The sequence below is a fragment of the Coenobita brevimanus genome, chromosome 86, assembly GCF_032717465.1.
Source record: "Coenobita brevimanus isolate Jiangsu-jjx chromosome 86, ASM3271746v2, whole genome shotgun sequence".
Classification (NCBI taxonomy): domain Eukaryota; kingdom Metazoa; phylum Arthropoda; class Malacostraca; order Decapoda; family Coenobitidae; genus Coenobita; species Coenobita brevimanus.
Genome location: NC_137039.1, coordinates 28,482,528 through 28,507,304, shown reverse-complemented (window position 1 = coordinate 28,507,304; position 24,777 = coordinate 28,482,528). Strand labels below are relative to the sequence as shown.

At 41.8% G+C, this 24,777-nt stretch overlaps 1 protein-coding gene and 1 non-coding gene across 3 annotated transcripts in view; one reads left to right on the top strand and one right to left on the bottom strand.

The window, feature by feature from the left end:
* The window catches only part of LOC145410532 (uncharacterized), a 64,786-nt gene extending 40,356 nt beyond the window's left edge, over positions 1-24,430 (bottom strand). For both annotated transcript variants that reach the window (XM_080280645.1, XM_080280644.1), the window contains exons 1-4: positions 24,321-24,430; positions 14,064-14,189; positions 7,218-7,457; positions 1,105-1,173 (exon numbers count right to left, since the gene is read on the bottom strand). In XM_080280645.1, coding sequence (XP_080136771.1) covers positions 1,105-1,173; positions 7,218-7,457; positions 14,064-14,189; positions 24,321-24,408 — 523 coding nt within the window. In that variant the 5' untranslated portion in view covers positions 24,409-24,430. The remainder of the gene's footprint in view (positions 1-1,104; positions 1,174-7,217; positions 7,458-14,063; positions 14,190-24,320) is intronic.
* Positions 3,286-3,404, top strand: LOC145410876 (5S ribosomal RNA). Its single transcript, XR_013899328.1, has one exon. It is a non-coding gene; the product is annotated as a 5S ribosomal RNA (ribosomal RNA).
* Positions 24,431-24,777: the final 347 nt, after the last annotated feature.

Genomic DNA, 24,777 nt, shown 5'->3' with positions numbered 1-24,777 from the left:
AATTTCACGAGCTTTCACGTGGTATTGGTGGGATTCTGATACGACCAATAGTTTTCGAGTAAATCACCAAAAATTGTGCACGCACACCCTCCCCCCGCGAACTAAAAACGAGAGAATGCCAACTATTTGAGAGTGTTGGCCTGGAAATAGACACCCTCCCCTATGACACACCAAATATTGACACATTTCATGCTAAAACATAAGTTTTATTGGCACATTTCATGTAAAACATAAGTTTTAGTGAATATTTTTGTCTAGAACTGCCTAATTGGCATCCCTTCAGACTGTCACTGCAAGAGCATCATAGTGCGTCATCGGTTCGTCTTCAGGGTAAAACCGTTTTGACTCACACTGAGTCATGTTGCACGAAGGGGTCAAAATTAGTTTGCACTTTAGGCATCATAAGTGCACAAATTACTAATCACGACACGACAACACAACAGTGACAGTGCTTGTTTACTGACTGGCTGCGGTAAGCTGACTGGCGGTTTGTGGAGGTATGTGGGGTGACTAAATTAGAGGAGGGAAAAGAGGGGGAAGGAGGGCTGGGAAGCGGATTAACTAGGAAATGATCTTGACCACAAATGCCTTCACTTCACACTGCCTAACTTCACCCAGTCTCATGTGACATGTGACTATCCTGTGTTGGGGTGGGCATTCAAAATGACACTCACTGTTATATTATTAATATATCTGCCAGTCCATGAATTTTTGCGGTTGTCTGGATACTGGATAACTGGGATTGTACTGTATTTCATTGGATACACTGTACAAGTTTATGAATAGTGCACCCATGGCAGACTGGGTTATTAAGAAGCAGGGACGAAGTTATGCAAATCCTGGTGAGTAGTGGCAACATACTCTAGGTGGCACAGGAGTCTTCACAGTATCTCTTCCTGGTAATTTATATTCCATACTACACCTCAGCATTCCCTTGTACGCAGCTTATATGCTTTTATTACACGGAGTCATGCTCAACTCCATACAAGAGGATATTAAGGTGCCATGCATAGAATAAATTACTAAGGAATACACATTGCAAAATCTCCAAAGCCACTTTGAATACTGTATGATGCTTATTTTCTCTAGGTTGATTTAACTCACCAAAGAAACTGGCAGCATCAAAGTGGCGATGTTCTGGTGGGTTGGGAGGGGCACTGGTGGTGGTGGGGGCTGTGAACAAAAAAACACATTAGCACATCACTGATACTACAAATACAGTTCATTTTCGTATTATGATTTGAATGCATTTCTGAAAACCAAATTGTATAATGAATTTTAGTGTTATTGAGGCTGTATAGGAGAAAACAAAATGAATAAAGAGAAATCAGGCATGCAAGCCATTGTAAAGTGAAAAAAACATTTGAAAAACAAAAAAAAGTAGAAGTTTCTGTCAATCATGTAAGAGAATGATCGTATACAGAGGATAAGCTGTACATCCATCAGCAAGAATGCACTGACAATCCTCTCCCAGATTTGTGTTCTGCCCTCCATATTGATCATTCCTATCCAAATGACAGAGTACAGAAATCCCTCGATTATCCGACGTAACAGAGCCAAAGGCATGTCTGGGTAATGGCTCCATCTGGATTATGGACTTCTCCCCTGGCCCCCTTCATACATAACCTAACTTTGAGAGCCAGTGTGGAAGGCCACTATAGTAAATCGTACAACACTTGTTCATGTGGTTTAACACTATATGGTCAAGCAGACCTGTCAACCACAGCCAAGCAATTACCATGGTCAAGCAGACCGATCAACCACATACAAGCAATCACTACTGGGTAAACTACCCAGCCAGACAGAGTGACGCCAACGGGCTATTACTGCCTGGCTGGGCTGAAATGTTCATGCAACCATAATTTCCTTCTGGACACAAGCATTTTGTCTGGATATTACGAAAAAATATGCGAATAATGGTTTTGAACAGCCAGATCACAGCGTCTGGGTAATGGCTGTCTGGATAATCAAGGGATTACTGTATCCTTCTTTCTCATACTCATTTACTTTGTGCTTTTAATATAACTATCACATGAAAACAGTTCATGTACCGGTAGCACTTTCCACTGCCACAGATCGAGAAAAGTGTCACAGATTTTGCTCGTGGCTGTACAGCTGCAAACATAAATACAGTACTGCAAAACAACACACTAGTACATCATTCAAAACACTGACACTTTTACTCTCATTACATATTACAGTGCAGCCTCGTTATGTGATAAATCACTACAACGATATTTCAAAAGTTATATCCTTCCTGGGTACAGCATTAGAAATTTAAAATGATTTCGCTCCAACGATATTATCGATGGCCGCCTCTGGGGAATTTCATGCAGACGCAATGATACATGTAGCCAAAATGGCCACCCACATTGGCTGTGACTGTTGCCTTTCGTTCTATTTTGTGCATGAAAGGCCACTGAAACACCACTGTTATCACCAAATAACCATGCAAGTGCTTAACAAATAGTGCAGTGTGCAATATCAAGTGAACTGATACTTAATTGTGTGGAATACTGAAACTTGTGACTTGGAAATCGTGTCAACCTTACATAACCATCATCCTCTTAACAGGCGTCTACTCAGGTGACTGGGCCAAGATGGCCACCCAGTGTTTATATTCACTGTGATCGTCAGCCTTTCATATTATTTTGTGTATGAAAAGCCACTGAAACACCATTGCTATCACCAAATAAGAGCAGGTGCTTAACAAATAGCCTAGTGCTGTTGATGATGCTAAGTGAAGTGATACCATATCTTTTTGTATGGAGTGATTGTCCAGGTCCTCCAACTGTCCTGCTTTCTTGAGTGTATGTGTGTGTGTGGAGGGGGGGGGTGTTGGTGATGACTCATACTGGCACAGGACAAATTCATGTAGGTAATGTTTTGGGGAAGTCGGGGGGAAGGGAGTTAGGGAGGTCACTCTCCCTAACACCACTGACCCCATATTATATTGAAAGCATTATGAGATAATTTGTTATGCAATAGATCTTTACCTGATGCAACCCTCTTGCATACTGAGGCTGCACTGTATTTTACCCTTATTACTACCAGACACAATATAGATGGGGCAACACAATAACAACACACCATAACATCTATCACTATGAAGATGTCTTATTTCATTCTTGCCACAACCAAATGGTTGGCAGGGGTATACCTTGGACTTGAAAAACAGGCTGGCCAAAGGAGAACTCTTAATGGGGGTTTTGGGGTATGCTCCTTGAAACTTGGGGTCCACTGATGGTTGGAGCTACAAAACAATAAGAACTGAATATACTGAGAGCCAACGGCCATACGACGTTGAGTATACCGCTTCCCGTCCGATCAGCGAAGTTAAGCAACGTTGGGTCTGGTTAGTACTTGGATGGGTGACCGCCTGGGAACACCAGATGCTGTTGGCATAACGTTCTCCCTATGTGTCAAGTGGGGTTGGTGGAGGATTAGTGCCCCTCCCTGTAAAACAATTAACTCTGAGCCCTTGGCCACCCCGTTTGGGATACATGGCGTCTGGCAATGAATGAATGAATGAAGAAGCACGTAAAGAGACTAGTGAAGAGGAAAAAGGAGGAGGTAAATGATGATCTAGGAAGAAAAATGAATGCAAACTACTCTGAAAATAAGAAGTTATTCCAGAGGTACTACTCTGAAAATAAAAAGTTATTCTGGAAAGAGGTGCGGAAATGTAGAAGTGAAAGCGGAAAGAAATGTGATGATGTGAAGGATGTAGGTGGTAGATTAGTAACCCATGGGTATATGAAGTAAGGACCAGATGGAAAGAATATTTTGAAAGCCTGATGAATGGGAATAGAGAGAGCAGAGAGGCTGTAAACATGATTGGTTTTGAGGGTGTGCAGAGAAGGAATGCAGTACCAGGAGACGTGACACTCACACAGGTGAGGAGTGCTGTGAAGCATCTGAAAAATGGGGAAGCAGCTGGGGTTCATGAGGTGTATGCAGAGAAGCTTAAGTGTAGTGAAGAGAGTGGAATGAAGTGCTTGTTGGAGATATGTAAGATGGCATGGATGAGTGAAACTGTGCCTGCTAAGTGGAAAAAGGCTGTGATTGTACCCCTGTAAAAAAAATAAAGGTGAGCAAAGTGAGTGCAAAAATTATCATGGCATAAGTTTATTGAGTGTGGTAGGGAAGGTATATGGAAGAATTATTATAGAGAAAGTAAAAGAGATATCAGAAGTCCTAGTGAGTGATGAACAGGGTGGCTTTAGGAGTGGCAGAGGATGTGTGGATCAAATACAATGAGACATAGCACAGAAGGCTTGTGAGAAGAACCATAAGGTGTTTATGGCATTCGTGGATCCAAAAAAAAGCATACGACAAAGTGGACAGAGAAGGATTGCGGAAAGTTCTGCACATGTAAGGTGTAGATGGCAAGCTGCTAGGTGTCGTCAGGAGTTTTTATGATGGTAGTCAAGCATGTGTAAGGGTTAATGGGCATGTAAGTGAATGGTTCACAATTGGTGTGGGCATGTGACAAAGTTGTGTGATGTCCCCATGGTTGTTCAATATACTGTATACAGTGCTCGTCAGAAGTATGGAGCGCCCTGCATCCCTCCTGAGAAACAAACCTTTCAACATTGAAAAAACATATAAATAATGCATTTTATTTACCTTTAGTGCTTCGTAGGGTAGCCTTTACGTTTCTTCATGGACCTGAGACGTCTTGGAAGTGAAAGGGCGAGGCTCCTGAGGTGCTGGAGCGGTATTTTGTCCCAGGAGTCACGAATGGCGGCTTCCAGCTTAGGCAGAGAGCTCACGTCCTTCCCTTGGAAACTCTTCTTTACGAGGTACCAGAGGTTTTCAATCGGGTTGAGGTCTGGGCTATTTCCTGGCCAGTCTGTCATGAATGATACCTCGCAGTCACGAAGCCAATTGGTGACCGATTTGGCCTTGTGAGCAGGTGCACCGTCCTGCTGAAACACTCGTGCACCTGTTAGCTCGAAGGAGTCTGGTAAATGATCACACAGAAGCTCCAGGTAAACATCCTGATTCACTCTGAGGTTCTTGGGAAGTACAACAAGCTTCCCCAAACCCTTCCCTGAGAAACAACCCCATACCATGAGTGAATCAGGATGTTTAACTGTGCTTTCTACATACCGTGGGTCAAGTGGGTCACTACCTTTGCGTGCTCCTCTGTTACAGGTAACACTAAACGTTGCCTCATCAGACCACAACACTGACAACCATTGCTCCTCACCCCAGTTTAGATATTTATTAGCAAAGGCAAGCCTACGAATTCTCTGGCTGCTAGAGAGAAGAGGCTTTTTCAAAGGCCTGTGACTTGTGTAACCAAGCTCATGCACCCTACGAGACACTGTTCTCACTGACACCTCACCAAACACTTCTGGGTTGCTCTCCTTAATTTTCCTTGCACTCACACGAGGATTAAACTCCACTGCACATTTTAAAACATTAACAGACCTTGGGGAAGTTTTCCTAGGCCTACCAGACCTCGGTTTCTTTGTGGGAACTTCACCACTGTTTTCCTCCCGAAACCGCGCACACCAACGACGCACTGTCGATCGTGCCACACCAACCAATTCACTAATTTCCTTTGTCTGGTGGCCTGCCTCCTTTAGAGCAATGATCTGGGATATGATTTCACTCGATAGTTCACGGGTAGGTGCCATAACAAAGTTTTAAAGGCCAAAACACTGCGGGACACTCGGTAAAAAATGGCGCAATTTGAGAGGGACACTCGGCGGAGTTCCTCTCTCTCAGGCAGCCCGTGGGCGACTGAGGCGGGAACCAACCAGCGTGTCGGAAGGCCTCAGGCTACCGTGACGTCATGCTCGGAGCTCAAACTTGTGGCTCAATTCTTACCCCCAAAAATGGGTGATTCTTTTTGGGCCATAAGTATTGCGCGCCTGGCGGACAACGCTGAATACTTCTGACGAGTACTGTATATATGGATGGGGGGATGAGAGGAGTAAAAACACGAGTAATGGAGGGATGGATGGCATTGGTAATGAATGGTGATGGATGGAATATCTGAAATTTGTTGTATGCTGATGATGCAGTACTACTTGCAAGTACTGAACAAGAACTTGGTAGGCTGGGGCAGAGTTTTGCTGAGGTCTGTGAGCATCATGCCTTGAGAGTAAATGTAGAAAAGAGTGAAGTGATGGTTATTGAGAGAGAAGATGACTCCCAGTGTGATGTTACAGTGAATGGAGAGAGACTGGAATTAGTAAGAGAGTTCAAATACCTGGGCACAGTGATGGAAAAGAGAGGAAAATGTGCAAAAGAAGTGGAAAGTAGAGTGAAACAAGGCAGAAAAGTAGCTGATGCAATAAAGGACTTAATAAGAAACAGAGGCTTGAGTGTTGCAGCTGCACGACGCTTACATGAAGGAGTGTTAGTGATGTGAGACTATGATGTGGCATGAAAATGAAAAGTCAAGAGTTACAGCAGTGGAGATGGGACTGCTGAGCAATGTATGTGGAGTACAGAGGGTGGATAGGATAAGAAATAATGTGATTCATGAAAGATGTGGAGTGAGGAAGTCGGTGGACACCAGAATTGAAGAATGTACTGAGATGGTATGGTCATGTGGAGAGAATGGATAACAATAGTGGTGAAAAAGGTACATCTGAGCGAATCTGAAGGAGGGGGGAGGCAAGGTAGGCCAAGGAGAAAGTGGAGAGATATGGTGGATGGGTGTATCAGGAAGAGAGGTTTGGGAGTTGGTAAGCCTAGACAAAAAAATCGAGCTGGCTGGATGAATGTTGTGGGGAGAAGTGCATGATCAGGGATTTGGTACCCTTTTTAACATGGCAGTGTCTGGATTGACTCAATCGGATATGTTTATGTGAAGCTAAAGAACGTGGTGAATGTTTTCAGCGTATCCGATTCAGCCAGGATTCCAGGGGCTTGAATGATGAATGAATGGAAATGTGGTCCATTGGATTGGGCAAATTTGGGCTGTCTGGACACTGCTACTCCTCACACTGCCCTAGGGTGGGTAAGGAGGTCTGGATGATGACTTTTTCTTCCATCCATCCATAAATCCAATAATACAATCAAAGGAGAATGCTCCTAACAGACAGTGGCTGGTTTGGCTGGAGGTGTGGCAGTGGTGGCAGGTACTCTCGTTGTGGCTGTGTTGGAGGTTAGGTGACAGACGGTTCTGTGGCGGTGGTTATAATTTGATGGCAGTGTTAGTGACATGTGGTTTTGGCAATGGTATAATTACTCACCTGGTGTGGTGGTGGGCTCTACGGGAGGCAGTGTGGTTGATGCCTCAGTCGTAGTTGTGGCTGGGGCAGGTGTGGTAGTGGTAGCAGGTGGGGTTGTTGTGGTCGCAGGTTCAGTGGTAGGCACCTCTGTGGTGGGCGGTTCAGTTGTTGGTGGCTCGGTGGTGGTTGTGGTAGGCTCGGTTGTGGTAGGCTCAGCTGTGGTAGTGGTTTCTGGTGGTGTGGTAGTGCTGGTATCATTACCTGAAAAACGCAGACAATTTTAATAACAGTCTACAAAAGACACAACACTTGAAAATCATATAAAATCAAATGACATCAAGCTTCCTCTCATGGAAATCCTACACTAAGGCTGGCCATGGCATAGCTCAAGCCTTCTATGGAACGGAAGCTAAACCGTGTGCCAAAACCAACTAATTACTTCAACAATTCCTGGAAACTGTTTTGAAAAAAGAAATTTTCGATGTATAATAAAATTTGTATCAATGTAAGAGCCTCAACTTGGATGTTACATTATTTACTTTTGGCTGAGGTTGCTCCTTGAGAGTACCGTAATGACAATGTGGCCAGTTAATTAGTTTGTGGTAACACTTCACTCTTATGGAAATAACTCACAGGGTCAAATGGTGGCCATTCACATACAGTAATAAACAAATCTCAAATACAAAACAAGTTTTGAAAATGTAATACAACTATAACAATGCACTGTAACAAATGACATTCAATAAAGTAACAAAGTGGAAAAATAAATGAAACAAACAACCAAAATTAATAAATATAACACTGTAGTGAAGAGGTTAAATCAGATTAAATATAACATCATCACATTAAATAAAAGGTCATTCTCTTAATATAGTTTAGGTGTTAGTAAGATCGTAGCACACATTCCTTGACCATCCCAACATGCAATTTGTCATTATATGTTGACCATTACAACAGATATTGTCAGTCAGTATAAGCAAGGAAATGGTCAATGTCAGAACCTCCACTAATTTTTTAAATTTTCTGCATTTCCTTAACCCACAAAGTGCAGCACTGGAGATCTGAAGTGCACCCCATCTACAAAAAAAGCACTAGATTTTTCATTTTTCATGTTTGTTTTCTTATTTTTCTGGTTGCTAGAATGTGATAAAGCATAAACAAAAATTTTCAGGACAATACATACCATAGTTTAGCTGCTAGTGTTGTGACTTGGCAATTTTGGACCACCAAAAAAATACATATATACAATAGTGAGTTTTCGACATATGAAAGGGATAGGGACCAAAAAAAGCTTTCGTAATTCGAAATTTCGTATATCGGAACGATTTTCCCCATTGAAATAAACATACTGTATAAATGGGGAGATGTGTCCCAGGACCCCCTCAGACCCCCCACCTAAACTTTACCCCCCCACTTCATTTTGAAGTAATGCCTGTATACAATTATAGAGAAGGAAGTGGTCTTATTCTTTCTTGTACATCTCCTTTTTCTTCGTCACAGTCCCAACAGTGGAGGCTGCAAGGCCTAAAGCATGCCCAATCTCTGAGACTCCCTGCCCCTCCTCATGGGGTATTATAGTGTCCAATTTCCCTTCCAGAGTTAGAGAATGGTGCTGCTGCTTCTTTGCAGCGGGCTCCCCCAATGCTGGAGATGATGCAGGGCGCTTGGAAAGCATGGTGAAACAATACGAGCTGTGAAAATATCCTCACGCACAGTGATGCTGCGAGGAAAGGAGGGACATGGACTCAACTGAGAAGCGCGCGAAAATTTGTTTACCAGAGAGGGGTTAATTTGTTTTCTCTTGGCAAGCGAGCGTGGCGATGTGCACCGTGACCATTTTGAATTTTTCATACAGTATTCCATTAACCCTTTTTCATACAGTATTCCATTAACCCCTTCACAGCTGCCAGCCTTGAACAACACTTTACTGTTTCGGTGTCAGTGACATTGAGTTAGGACGTCCTATAAAAAATTGCGAACAATGATGGGAAGGGAACGAAGGTCACTGGTGTGTTTACACGCCCCTACTCTACCATCCCAAGCAAGAGAACATAATTCACCACACTCAAAATAGTCATGAAAATACAGACGACAAACTAGAGGAATATGAACTGAATTGATAAGGTCATTAGGCTGTATGCTTACACGAAAGATTATGGGTTTTACAATTTTAAGAGACGATATGGAACAAGAATGTTTGTAATCAGAAAAAAAAATTACTCTTTCGTCCCACATGTGCTTGTGGGTTAGAATTCAGTTCCACATTCTTCATTTGGTATCGCTCTTCCCAATATATTTCGGACCGAATGAGCACAGTTATTTCTGCTCCTTAAAGTCAGTGTACATTTACTACTCATTCTTTTGTTTGTTCTTATAGATGCTGGCCTTGAACAACGCCTTACTGTACTGGTGTCACTGATGTTGAGTTAGGGTGAGCTATAAAAGCTGTGAGTAATAATGGGAAGGGAACAAAGGTCACTGGTGTATTTACACGACCCTACTCTACCATCCCAGCACTCAGGCGCTCACAGTTCACTTCATTCCAGATGTTTGCGCAGATGTTTACATGCTAATGTAACACGCATCCTAATTTTATTCATTCTTACACGAATCATAGCAAATCACAGGATGGGTTGGGGGGGGGAGGCCAGGTGTGCCAGACGAGTCTTGTCACATATGTAAGAAAAAGATATTGATTTTAGATTCCTGAAAAAATGGTCCCAAGGCCGACCACAGGACCGCGCAAATTACTGAACCCACAGTCACTGAGGGGGCAAAACATACACTTTATTTTAAGCAGTAAAAGCACCTTACCACATCAGTTCTTCCTGATAGTCTGTTATATTTTTCAGATTATTTCTGGGTTGGTAAATACAATAAATGTTTCTTGTTAAATCTGTTTCCCCATCATTTTTAGATGTTCTGGTGTGACAACTCTTGTTTATTTCGTTAACATAATGGCAGAAAGGACTGTTCTTCCCTAAGTGTTTAACTAAACCTGGCCTAACAGAGCTTATCTGTACCTAATCATTTAACCTAACCTAACTTCCAGTTGGGAAATTGGGAAACGATATCCATCTTTGAGCATGTTGAGTTTCTTCCACTGCGCTGCAAACGATCGTAGGCAAAAGTGACGATAATAGCAGGGAGGATTCAGCAAGAAAAAGTAATTTCCCAAACTGAAAGGAATCAGAAAATTATAGAACCATGCTGGAGGATTATGAATTGAATTGGTAAGGTCTTTCTGCTGCTTCAAGTGTACAATGAAAGACACAAGTATCTTTCCAAAGACTGACGAATATAGGGTGGAAAAATCGAACCATTTGAAACATGCACTAGTAGAAACAGGGTTTCCATTGTATTTCTATCTATCTATTGCCAGACGCCTCAATCCCGTTTGGGGTGGCCACAAACAAATCGCCTCCAAGTCGCCCTGTCCCCCGCCATTTCACTGCCATGCTCCCAACTCACTCCCCCCTCTCTCATATACCTCTCCACCCCATCCCTCCATCTCATCCTCGGCCTCCCCCTTCCTCTTCCCCCCTCCACCTCACTCACATACACTCTCTTCGTCAGTCTTTCACCCTCCATCCTCTCCACATGGCCAAACCACCTCAGTGTGTTCCTCATAACGCTTCCTATCACATCCACATCCACACCACAACGCTCCTTTATATCCTCATTCGTCAGCCTGTCTCTCCATGTGACTCCACAGGCTCCTCTTAAATAACTCATTTCCACTGCTCTCACTTTTGACTTGTGTCCTTCCAACAACGTCCAAGCTTCACCTCCATACGTTAGAGTTGGTATCACAATACTGTCATGTAGTAACTTTTTCACTTCCATGCTCACTTCCCTGTTTCTTATCACTGCTTTCAAAGAACCAGCAATCTTTCTTCCCTGCTGTACCCTTTCAAGCACTTCACCCTCCAAACCTCCATCCTTACTCATCACACTACCCAAGTACTTAAACGTACTCACATTTTCCAATTCCTCACCATCCAACCTCGCTGTCCATTCACCGACTTCACCTCTCTCAAAGACCATCACTTTACTCTTCCCTACATTCACCTTTAGATTCTGTTTCTTACACACTCTCCCAAACTCATCCACCAAGCCTTGCAGCTCCCCTTCGTCTTCACTCAACAACACAGTATCATCTGCAAACAACAGTACAGGGAGTTTCCAAACACTATCCTCTCTCACCAGGGCCACTCCAACATCCACTACCCTACCTTGTACCTCTTTTATTACCCCATCCATGTACAGATTGAACAACCATGGAGACATGACACATCCCTGTTTCAACCCAACCTTCAAAGAGAAAAATTCACTTAGTTCACCATCCACACGCACTGCAGCCTTTGCACCATCGTACATACTCTTCACAGCATTCAACAACTTCCCATCTACTCCATATATTCTTAACACTTTCCACAATCCTTGTCTATCCACCCTGTCATATGCTTTCTCCAAATCCATGAAAGCCGCATACAACTTCTTTCCCTTCTCTAGAAACTTTTCCACTAAAGATCTAAGAATGAATATCTGATCTACAAAACCTCTTCCCTTCCTAAAGCCTCCCTGTTCTTCTCCAACTAATTTCTCTGTTCTTTCTCTAACTCTGTCAATAAGTATCCTACCATACACTTTTCCTATTATACCAAGAAAACAGATGCCCCTATGATTACCACACACTTCTTTTTCCCCTTTTCCTTTGTACAAGGGAATAATTATACCTGACTTCCAATCCTCTGGGACTCTACCTTCCTCCCAGGCCAATCTGCACATCTTCCACATCCATTCTACTACTATCTCTCCCCCATGCTTCAGCATTTCACCACACACTCCATCAATTCTTGGGGCTTTCCCCGATTTAACTTTCTTCATTGCTTCCACAACTTCTATCCTACTGATTTCTTCCTGTCTTCTCACCTCTCTCCTTCTCCCAGCCATTCCCCAGCCACTTATACTCGCATTACTTCCATCCTCTATGTTCAACAATTCCTTAAGGTGTTCTCTCCATCTGCTCACTTTTTCTCCCTTCTCCACTAGTAATCTACCATTTTTATCTTTCACTCCCCTGCTAACTTCACTTCCACCCTGTCTTACTCTTTTCACCTCTTTCCAGAACATTTTCTTACAGTCCCTCCACTTTACACTCAAATTCCTTCCAAATTCCTCATCCACTCTCTTCTTACTCTCTCTTACTAATCTTTTCACCTCTCTCTTTCTTTCTACATATAACTCTCTCTTCCACCTCTCAACTTCTTCCACGGCCCTATTTCTCATCCATTCATTGTATTTCGCTTGGTGTAAATTTTCTTCAGACGGAACTGGGAAGATAGTTGTGTCTTTCACTGTACAGTACATTTACCAGTAAGTAAATAAATTTAAAAGTACTGTACTTGTGTTTTGTTTACACTGGATTAATTGTAATTTCAGACTATTCAGGCACCTCTTCACACCATACAGTCTGGATAATCGGGCTATCTCTGCATTTCCTTTCGTATCGATTTTCGTATCATTGAGACAGATACTTTCATATTGTGGAATCTGTCCTATATTCATCGCTTTCGTACCATCGAAAAATTCGTACTTTGGATTTTCGTATTTCGAAGACACTGTATATATATATATATATATATATATATATATATATATATATATATATATATATTATTTTTTCCAAAGACTAGTTAGATGGGCCTAATACTGAAGAGAACATGTTGCAGTTAAAGTGTGCAAATTCTCAGGCCAATAATTACTGTCATTTGGCAGTAAAGGCTTGGATGTTTTCTTTAATGTGAAGGTGGGCCTTAGACAAAAATGCAGATAACAGGAATTTTCACCATAAATTTTATGAGTAACACATAAAAGAGTGCCTGCATAAAAAATATGCAGCAGAAAATTAGCCTAATATCTACCTTGGTATAGTCATAACTAATTTTCTAAAATTTGATGGGCCAAAATTCACCTTCCATTGTACCAGACAGTGACTACTGGGGCATGCACAGGTAGACTGTGAGAAGCGGAAAAAGACTCCAGAGGCCTTTACATGACTAATTTTAAGTATTGTCAACCATCCACTCCTCCTCAATTGAAGGTGAACCTGGTGGACTACAAGCCAAAGATGCTCTCTTCCATCAGGGGACAGAGAGGAAGAAATGGGACATTTTTAAAACCTGGCAGTCGAGCGGCATGGATTATCAAGGTGCCACCGCACAATGGTGCCCCTCTTCAGTTTTAGCCAGCCAAAATATGTTCCAATGACCAAAAAAATGACATTCTCAACTCATCACTATGTGTGAATGTAGGCACCTGGAGTCTTCCCACTTTTCATTCACATGCAGCAAGACAGATTTGTGCATATATGGTTAGTTTTCACTCTCATCTTAAATGTCAGGACCAACTGCCTAGCCCCGGGCTCCTACGCTCCTCATGGGGGAAAGCAGGATTGGATGATGGATGGATGGATGGATTTTAATGACTTCTTAGTACAGTATACTAAGAAAATTCTTATAGTGAAAAAAGGCTATTTTTCCCAAAGCTCCTGCAACACAGATGTCCCATCTGACAGCCATGTTGTAGGGGTTAAGAAGACAGCCATTACAGTTATTTTACTTAATTTGGTCAAGACTTTTGTAACTTACTTCACACAGCAAAGAGGCAAAAAAAGACAACAGTACAGCTCTACATCCTATCCATGTCACTTCATCATTAACATCACATTCCACTATTTATGTCATTAATACGCAGCACTCGAAGTGGAGTGATGGCAATTTATGAGCAAGCTGCAGTAAAAAGAGCATAGTTCCCAATCCCTGGACATGCAAAGAATTAAAAAATCAGAATGTCAAAACATACAAGGAACTTCATTACAGCCTTCAGCTGCCTCAGGAAACTGGCAACTGGGTTCAAAATTCATACACTGAATCCAATGACAGGATGCCGACACACAGTCATCACACGTGTCAATGAATGTGCAGTTATCTGAAATAAAAACAGCAACCAGCATGCTGGCTAATCAGTCATAAAAGTCACCATAAGTTCTAGCTACATCCCAATCCTACACTTTATTCCGTTTATTTTTGTGTTTGGATAATTTACACTTCAGGTGATTTTTCTTTTCATCTTTTGATGTACCCAACTCTGCCCATGGGCTTTACAGCTTGTTCCCTGAGACCTGGCAGCCTTACATACCATACCCCACATGTCACCTGGGACTACAGCAACAAATCCTACTACTACTACTACTGATCCTTGGGGGGGGAGGGAACAGCAGCACAAATCAGCCAAATGGCACAGTCATCACAGTGTCAATTACCATGCCATTACCTAAAACAAAAACATCATCAAATAAGCAGGGTACAGTAATTATTTATTATTATCGTGACCTTCTCACTGAGAGTTTGCCATACTGTATTTATTTTACAGTACTGTACAGTACTCATGTTATCTCCACATGATTTCATTCACCTTGGGAGAGATTTTTGAACTGGAGGGTTAGATACGTCCTTCATCAAAATACAACAAACAGGGGGCGGCCACAAACAACCCACCTCCATATCACCCTGTTCACTGTCAGGCTGCCCTCCCTCCAACTCACACCACTTTCATTCATACACCTCTCCATCCCATACCTCCTGCTCTTCTTTGGTCTCCCCCTTCTCCTGCAAATCACTTATTTACACTTATCAGCACAATCGCGCATTCTCCATTCATAATTCTTTAAAAAAGTTATTTCAGAGCAGTGATTCTCAAACTACGGGTCATGATTCAAAGGTGGGTCGTGAAAGGAATTTTGATGGGTAGCAGAAACATAGAATAGGCCTAATGCTTTCAATGTATTTTATTTACTTAATTGAAATTGTAATTATCCTTATTATACTATTATCTATCTATCTATCTATCTATCTATTGCCAGATCCCTTGACCCGCCACGTCCTGTTGATGTATATATACTTCCGAACGTTTTGTCACCGTCACTCCTGTTGACGTATATAAATGGGCAGCAATTGCAAGGTCTGTCATTTGCACACATTTCAAATTTCGCTCGTGATTTTTGGTACGTATACATGAGACACCTTCCTCTACAAGATATCAGGCAGGGACAATGCCTTACCCCACATGACCTCCGCCCCCCCCCCCCTGCACGCAATTGTCTCAGCAATTCACCTGTTACCAGTGACCTGGCCAGTAAACACATCATGCCATGGTACGAAAGTCAAGGCCAGAGTGATTCCCGAATTGATGACAATGTGGAAGACAAAGTTTACGTAGCATTAGAGGAAGAAACAGTCAGAAATGGAGATCAGGTAATGTCGCCAAAAAAGGTCAGGTATATTGTGTCTGGTGAGTGAAGCAATGCTTATATTGCCTATATTACGGTGTGAAAACCAATATACTTTCGTACTACATAGAAATTCATACCAAATAAATAAATAAATACAGTTTATTAGTGGTGTGAAATAGTTACCCTCCCATAGAACTCGTTTTCTTTGGAGCCAGCCTGATAGAAAACCTAGTAAGATAAGGGGTACTTCTACCTGTATCCAGTATTTTAAAACTCAGGTAACCGATTTCTCAATGAATTTTCAATGTTTCTCACCACAAGCGGAGGTTTGAGCCAAAAAAATTTTTTTTCCAAAATTGGTCAGGATTGGGGGGAATCAGTGGTGGAAAATCGGTTGGGACGGAGCAGGTTAATCCCATACGGGGTGGCCACAAACAAATCTCCTCCAAGTCACCCTGTCCCCCACCATTCACTGCCCTGTTCCCAATTCACATCCCCCTCTCTCATATACCTCTCCACTCCATCCCTCCATCTCATCCTTGGCCTCCCCCTCCACCTCACTCACATACACTCTCCTCATCAGTCTCTCATTCTCCATCCTCTCCACATGGCCAAACCACCTCAGTGTGTTTCTCCTAACACTTCCTCTCACATCCACATCCACACCACAACGCTCCTTCACTTCCACATTTGTCAATTTGTCTCTCCATGTGACTCCACAGGCTCCTCTCAAGTAACTCATTTCCACTGCTCTCACTCTTGACTTGAGTCCCTCCAACAATGTCCAAGCTTCACTTCCATACGTTAGAGTCGGTGCCGGTATCACAATACTGTCATGTAGTAACTTCCATGCTCACTTCCCTGTTTCTTATTCCTGTTTTCATCAGCAACCTTTCTTCCTTGTTGTACCCTTTCAAGTACTTCACCCTCCAAACTTCCATCCTTACTCATCACATTACCCAAGTACTTAAATGTACTCACATTTTCCATTTCCTCATCATCCCATCTCACTGTACACTAGGTCACAAAAGTATCAGTGCACAACATGCTTGAAACATTTGGGACCACAGAATGAAGGTCACTGAAATATTAGTATCCGACCTACCACACGTTGGCAGCCCTGATGTTGGGAGGTGTCATATATCACAAACTAGCAATATCCTCTTGCAAACATATAGCAAATGTAATGTTTATATAGACAGAAACTGATGATTCACAATGAGACATTGGTAATGTCACCAGTTGTTCAAACCTTTTCAGTAGGCATTGCAGTGCACCGATACTTTTTTGATCGAGTGTACATTCACTGGCTTCACTTCTCTCCAAGACCATAATTTTACTCTTCCCTACATTCACCTTTAGACTCCGTTTCTTACACACACTCCCAAACTCATCCACCAAGCCTTGCAGCTCCCCTTCGTCTTCACTTTACAACACAGTATCATCAGCAAACAACAGTACAAGGAGTTTCCAAACACTGCCCTCTCTTATTAGGGCCACTCCAACATCCACTGCCCTACCTTGTATTTCTTTTATGACCCCATCCATGTACTATTAGCATGTTCATAATAACTATGATAGGCTATATACTGGCTACTTTCTGTGTGTGTGTGTGTTTGATTTATTTATCCTGTGGGTCACGAAGTCTTGAAATATTCTAAGTAGGGTCACACACTAAAATGTTTGAGAATTGCTGTTTTAGAGTACTATTTTTTCCCCACCAGGCAATGAACAATAAGCATGTCCCACCTAAATATCTATCTATCTATCTATCTATAGCCCGACGCCCTAATCCCGCAAAGGGTGGATGCAGACAAAACGCCTCCAAGTCACTCTGTCACCCACCATTTGACTCCCCTCCCCCCAACTCACCCCCCCCTCCCTCATATACCTCTCAACTCCATCCCTCCACCTCATCCTCGGTCTACCCCTCCCTCTCCCTCCCTCCACCTCACCTACATACACCCTCTTAGTCAGTCTTTCATTCTCCATTCTCTCCACATGTCCAAACCACCTCAGTGTATTTCTCCTAATCTTTTCAACCACATCCACATCTACCCCACAACGTTCCTTCACTTCTTCATTCGTCAACCTGTCCCTCCACATGCTCCTCTCAAGTAACTCATTTCCACTGCTCTCACTCTTGACTTGTTCCCCTCTTGCAATGTCCACGCCTCGCTTCCATACGTCAGGGTAGGGATCACAATACCATCATGCAGTGACTTCTTAACTTCCATACTCACCTCCCTATTTCTCATCACTGCTTTCAGTGTACCAACAACCTTTCTTCCCTGCTGTACCCTTTCACGTACTTCATCCCCCAAAGTTCCATCCTTACTCATCACACTACCCAAGTACTTGAATGCACTCACATTCTCCATATCCTCACCATCCAACCTCACTGCACACTCTGTGACTTCATTCCTCTCAAACACCATAACTTTACTTTTGTTTACATTAACTTTCAGCTTCCTCCTCCTACACACTGTCCCAAATTCATTCACCAAACCTTGCAACTCCCATTCATCTTCACTCAACAATACTGTATCATCAGCAAACAGCAACACCGGAAGCTTCCAAATCTCACCCTCATTCATTAGGGCCACCCCCACATCCACTGCCCTACCTTGTACCTCCTTTACAACCCCATCCATATATATATTAAACAGCCATGGAGACATTACACACCCCTGTTTCAGTCCCACATTGAGATCAAAGAACTCACTCAGCTCACCATCCACTCGCACCGTAGCCCTAGCTCCCTCGTACATACTCTTCACAGCACTTAACAATTTCCCCTCCACTCCATATATTCTTAATACCTTCCACATACCTTGCCTATCTATTCTGTCATAAGCTTTCTCCAAGTCCATGAAGGCAGCATACACTTTCCTTCCCTTCTCTAGATACTTCTCCACTAAACATCTTGGAACAAATATCTGATCTACACACCCTTTTCCCTTCCTAAATCCCCCTTGTTCTTCTCCAACTAGCTCCTCTGTCATATGCCTAACCCTATCAATGAGTATTCTACCATATATTTTACCAGTCACACTAAGAAGGCAAATACCCCTATGGTTACCACATACTTCTCTCTCCCCTTTTCCTTTGTACAGAGGAACAATTATACCTGATTTCCAGTCCTCTGGAACCCTTCCCTCTTCCCAAGCCAATCTACACAACTTCCATATCCACACCACAACAATCTCACCCCCATACCTAAGCATTTCACCACACACTCCATCAATTCCTGGGGCCTTTCCCAGCTTAATCTTCTTCATCACTTCCACTACTTCCGACCTACTGATCTCTTCCTCCCTCCTCTCAACTCTTCTTCTCCCAGCCATTCCCCAACCACTTATACTCACACTGCTCTCACTCTCTACATTCAACAAATCCTCAAAGTGCTCCTTCCATCTCCTCAATTTCTCTCTCTCCTCCACCAACAATCTATTATTCCTATCTTTCACTCCCCTACTATTTCCCCTTTCACACTGCCTTACTTTCTTTACCTCCTTCCAAAACAATTTCTTACTCTCCCTCCATTTCACACTCAGATTCCTCCCAAACTCTTCATCCACTTTCTTCTTACTCTCCTTCACCAGTCTCTTAACCTCCCTTCTCCTGCTCACATAAACCTCTCTCTTCTCTCTCTCATCTTCTCCCCTACCTCTACTCGCCAATCATTCACCGTATGCCTTCTTCTTTTGTTCCACAGCTCGTTTCACCTCATCATTCCACCATGCTGTCCCTTGCACACCCTTGCATCTCCTCCTCACTCCACAAACCGCCTCACATGCTGCGCTTATCTCTTCCGTGAATATCTTACATACGTCTTCCACCCCTTCCACCTGCTCTAGCTCATACCTTCCCAATCTTTCTTCCACTATGCTCTTATACTCTGTCCTTTTCTCACTATCTTGCAATTTCTCCACTCTTCTCACAGGAGCTGCTTCCTCCTGTCTTCCCCTTCGCCTCCTCAACCACTTTCTTTGCAGCTCTACCTTGGCCATCACTAAGTGATGGTCCGAGACTCCATTCCCCCACCCTCTCCACACCCTTGCATCCAACACTTGTCTTCTCATTCGCTCATCCACACACACGTAGTCTACCATTGCCTTTCGTTCAACAAGTTCACCATCCATCCTCCTCATTACTCTCCATGTATACCGGTGGATCATCTTATGACGAAAGTAGGTGTTGGCTATTGCCAACCCCTTACCAGCACAGATGTCCACCAAAGCACTACCATTCCCATCTACTTCAGCTGGCACACCCCACTGACCAACCACTCGTACATTCCCAACTTTGCCATTCATGTCTCCAATCAACAGCACTCTCTCGCTCCTCTCAAACTTGTCCATACATGCTTCTACTCTCGCCCAAAACTCATCTTTCACTCTTGCCACTCGATCCTCTGTTGGAGCATACACACATACAATCGCCCATGCTTGTATACCTACTTTCATCCTCACCCATACAATCCTTCCACCCACTGTTCCATACTCTCTTATATTCTCCTTCCACTTCTTGCTTATCATCAGACATACTCCCTCTCTTGCCCTCTCATTCTCATTGACTCCCGCACATATACCTACACCGTATTCCCATTCTCTCATCCTTTCACCTTTCCATTTAGTTTCAGTCAATCCACATATATCCACTTTTGCATCCTCAAGCACCTGGACAATCTCTCTCTCTTTCACTTCATCATTCACTCCTCTCACATTCCACGTTCCTACCCTCAGAATGTCCTTTGTCCGTTCCTTAGTCGTCAACGTATGGTCCGTCCGGGTCCGAGGCGCTTTATTTGCTTTTTTAGTTAGTTCTTTTTACGGGGTGGGGCACTAACCCACCACCAACCCTTTTAGTCGCCTCGTACGACAAGCAGGGATACTGGGGGAGTATTCTTGAAACCCCCCTACCCCCATATTTAGACTGACAACCTGACTCCAGATAATATCCAATTAGTGATTTTTGATGTTACCAACGTATTGTCTCTCATTCTGTTTAACCCCTTGAATCAGGGTGATTTCCTTTTTAATTTACTCTTGATGCTATCAGATTATTTTGTTAAGCTTAGGAACAGCCTCTCATAGTGAAGGAGGTTTATTAAGGCTATATCTAACCCCTTCATCTCAAAAAGTCTGTCCTGAGCTTATTAAAATCACTGGAAGATAGGCAGGATACATGAAAAAGACATCCCAGGCTCAGTGGGTTACGAGAGCACCCTGGAAGTGAAGAGGTTAATGACAGCTGTATCTAACTCCTCCAGTTCAAAAAGTCTCCCTTTAGTTGAAGTAAGGTCATCTGAAGAGAGCAAAAGTAATATGGAAAATTTGTTCCTGAACACAAAAGGTTAAGTGAGTATAACTGACAATATGATTGCTAAAGAGTTATCAATAGTACACAAGATATTATAAAGTGATGGTAAATGGTGACCCACAAACTCAGGCCAAATGGATGCTAATGTTCAGTGCTGATAAACCCCAAAAGTGAACACTGTATATAGTGCATTTGTTCTAACCTGGAAAAATCCCTAACCCCTTTCAGCTCAGCTAATGGCCAGGTGTAATCAGACTGGAGAGATATTATAAAGTGATGGTAAATGGTGACCCACAAACTCAGGCCAAATGGATGCTAATGTTCAGTGCTGATAAACCCCAAAAGTGAACACTGTATATAGTGCATTTGTTCTAACCTGGAAAAATCCCTAACCCCTTTCAGCTCAGCTAATGGCCAGGTGTAATCAGACTGGAGAATCTATTTCATTAGTAAACTGGGACATTCATTCTTATTCAATAATTAAAGCCCATCAAATTTCAAGCAACCACAACTTCCCACCGAAGATGTGGGAGCGGCCCAATTACATTCGATGAAAACAAGCCAACCTTAGCAACCTATCAGTTTCTGTGTGGTGCTGGGTGTCACCATTGATAATACCTATTACTGCTCAAATTAATCATTACATATATATACATGTATGGTATACATAAACATATGATACTATAGGATGGATGAATATTTTCATGGTTAAGTTAGGTCCCATTGGGCTTGGTTAATGGGTATATACTGTATAACTGATGAGGGTCTAAGTATCTGCAAAAGTACAGTACTGTACCATAACCTGAAAGACTGAATAGGATAGTGTATGCAAGTGAGGTGGAGGGGGTGGCAGAGACTAAGGATGAGATGAGGAAGTATGTGAGTTGGACAGAAGGCAGCCTGATAATGGAGGATATGGGGATATGGAAGTGAACTGTTTGCTGCCAACCTTTTTAGGATTAAGGCAACTGACTAGAGACAAATATAGAAGAATAATTAACAATTTTAAAATCTGTTAATTTGATAATCAGATTATATTTACTACCAGCATAAAAAAGAAAAAAAATACTGCCTTATGTATGGGAGTTCTCCTAGACTTTTATATGAACTTTTGCTGTTTATAGTACCGTACATTCACCGAATTGTTACAGGAATTTACTATCATTCCCATGAAACAATCTGCTTTGTTATCTGTATCCTTATCAGTCCTGTGGCACGACATCCTGTACCACTGATTCAAAAACAAGACTTAGCTTTGTTCATCACATGTGAATAATGTAGATGAATAATATATATAGATTTATTCTACATTGCCAAAGGGTGCAGCAGCTTTCTATGTAGCCTTCAATCAAAGTGTCGTATTTTATATTTTGTTCTCTCTGTTTTCAGACGATTTCGTTCAACTCAGGAAAAGGCCTCTCATATTGAAGAGGGTTATTAAGGCTGGTCTAAACTCACCAGGTCAAAGTCTATTGTAGTGTTAACTAAAGTGCATTTAATGGAAATCTGTACAGGTATTGTTGCCATAATACAAGCTACAGTACTAATTACTGAATCAAATAATAATGCTGTACAACCAAAAATTATAATAAAATAAATACAGATAGACATATATACTGTAAATAGGCTGATAGGCAGACACTGTAGACAGATATAAATACACAGACAGGCACCAAATGAACTTCAGAATTAGCAAAGAAATACCTATGACCAAAAACTTCAGAGTTGCACCATACATGAAGTAAGATAAATAAATAACATACACAAAAGTAGAAAGTCCAAAAAACAGAAAATTCAAAAACATACATCTGTACAGGACCTACCGGTACTTCAAATAATCAGCAGATAAGGGAACACGTCACAAGCAACCTATTTCCTGCAGTTACAAGATAACCCTCGTGTGGTATCAGTACTCCAAAAGACACAGTACTCCAAAAGACAAACATTATCATATCAAGAACTGATATTAAGAATGAAAATCAATCAATATTATAACATACATGACCTGGCAGGAAATTTATTTACAGTATTAAGTTTTAAGGCAATAATTATATGCTGCTTTTTCTGTTTATGTTTTAATCATGTATCATCCACTCACTTGATGTAGTGCTGCCTACTTCTTCCTTAGCCTTTATCATTCTTTTTCTGTGCCTGCTCTCCTCTCTTCCTATTTCTCCCATTTTTTTCTGTCACTTCTTATTGCTTTTTCATTCATTCATTCATTGCCAGACGCCATGTATCCCACACAGGGTGGCCAAGGGCTTAGAGTTAATTGTTTTACAGGAAGGGGCACTAATCCTCCACCAACCCCACTTGACACGTAGGGATTTATTGCTTTTCTTTTCTTTATAAGTGGCTTTACATTGAGTGACAAGCCAAATGGTTTCCTGTAAGCCAAGAAACCATTTACAATGCTGGGTGGTAACCATATAACCAAACCATATGTGCTCCCTACATGTCAACAATTGGGTTGGTGGAGGGATAGTGCCCCTCCCCGTAAAACAACTAACTCTGTCAAATGGCCACCCCTTACGGGATTATGGCATCTAACAACAGATATATAGATAGACCTGTATAAGTAGGAGTCTTCTATATGACTATTTTAGTAGCTACTCAGTATACCCTCTCTTCCTTATCTATTAACACTATTTTAAAATTTGACCAAAAAATAAAAATAAAATAAAATAAAATGAAAGCTAACTTTAACTGTGCAGACATCTCAATCAGTGTAAAAAAATTACAATTCAAAAAGTCCTACTCAGTTATGGATATAAAGTTTATTAATATCTGTGAAAGTACCGGCATTACCTCACTTTATTCTCTTTTAACCTACACTAACCAAACCAATCCAACCTTACCTTTATGAGGCTGTGCTGTATTAACTAAAGTAACTGGTCCTCAAAATTCTTGTCATTGGGAGAACTCCATTAGAGAACAGAAAAATAATGAATTCCGTTACGAGTTAAAGCGATAATAGAACCTTAATATCCAATATTATAATATGCACAGATGATATCACCGTGTATGGAAAGGCTGTATTAATTCACCAATTGAGAGTTCTGAATAAATCTTGACAATGTACAACTGGACTGATATATGGTAACCCCTGCTGGAAACTGTCTTTACCTTTTAATGTATCTTTGTCATATATCTGAACATAACCGCCATTTTCTATTCTCCTGGAATGTTAAGTCACACACACAAAAAAAGTGCAAGTCTGAATGTGGGAAATTATGGGAAATACCCATGCACAGTGCTATTTAGTCCGTAAGTTGTAAAATATAGCAAAAATCACTTTATTCTCTTGGTTTCTACAATGGTCCATATATTTTACGCCTGGTTCAGATTCAGATAATAACAATTACGAGGAAGCAACAATATATTGCGCAATGATAATATTTCCTAGTCACTGGGATACTGCGAATTCAAAGCTTCACACAGCGTAACCGCAAAAAACTACATGTATATAAATAAATTAATATGTAATACTATATAATACCAACCATCGGCAACAACAGAACACGCCAAGAGGCCCAGGAGAACGATAATTACGGAGAATTTCATGGTGGCCGGTGTCCTACGTCCTTCCATGTCCCGTGACCTCTTCCCTAGAATTCGGCGAGAGACTGTCGATGTTTACAGCTGACGCTAGAGGTCAAGTGAAAAATTGATCGAACTTTTCATATGGATTAAAAAACCATGAAAACGATCTTATATGGACATAAAAATTCTTATTTTTCTTATTTTAAAATCAGAAAGGAATGTTTTGCTAGTAATCATTATATTGATGAGGATAGATGGTGACCAACAAAAGATTCTTATGGTACATGGTAATTAAACAATTATGCATTTAAAAATAAATTAATACTGTCATCGCATATACTTTAAAATATTGGTTATTGACAGTGAAATACAGGCAAACTTAATCAACATGCAAATATTTCAACCTTTCTTGGGGAA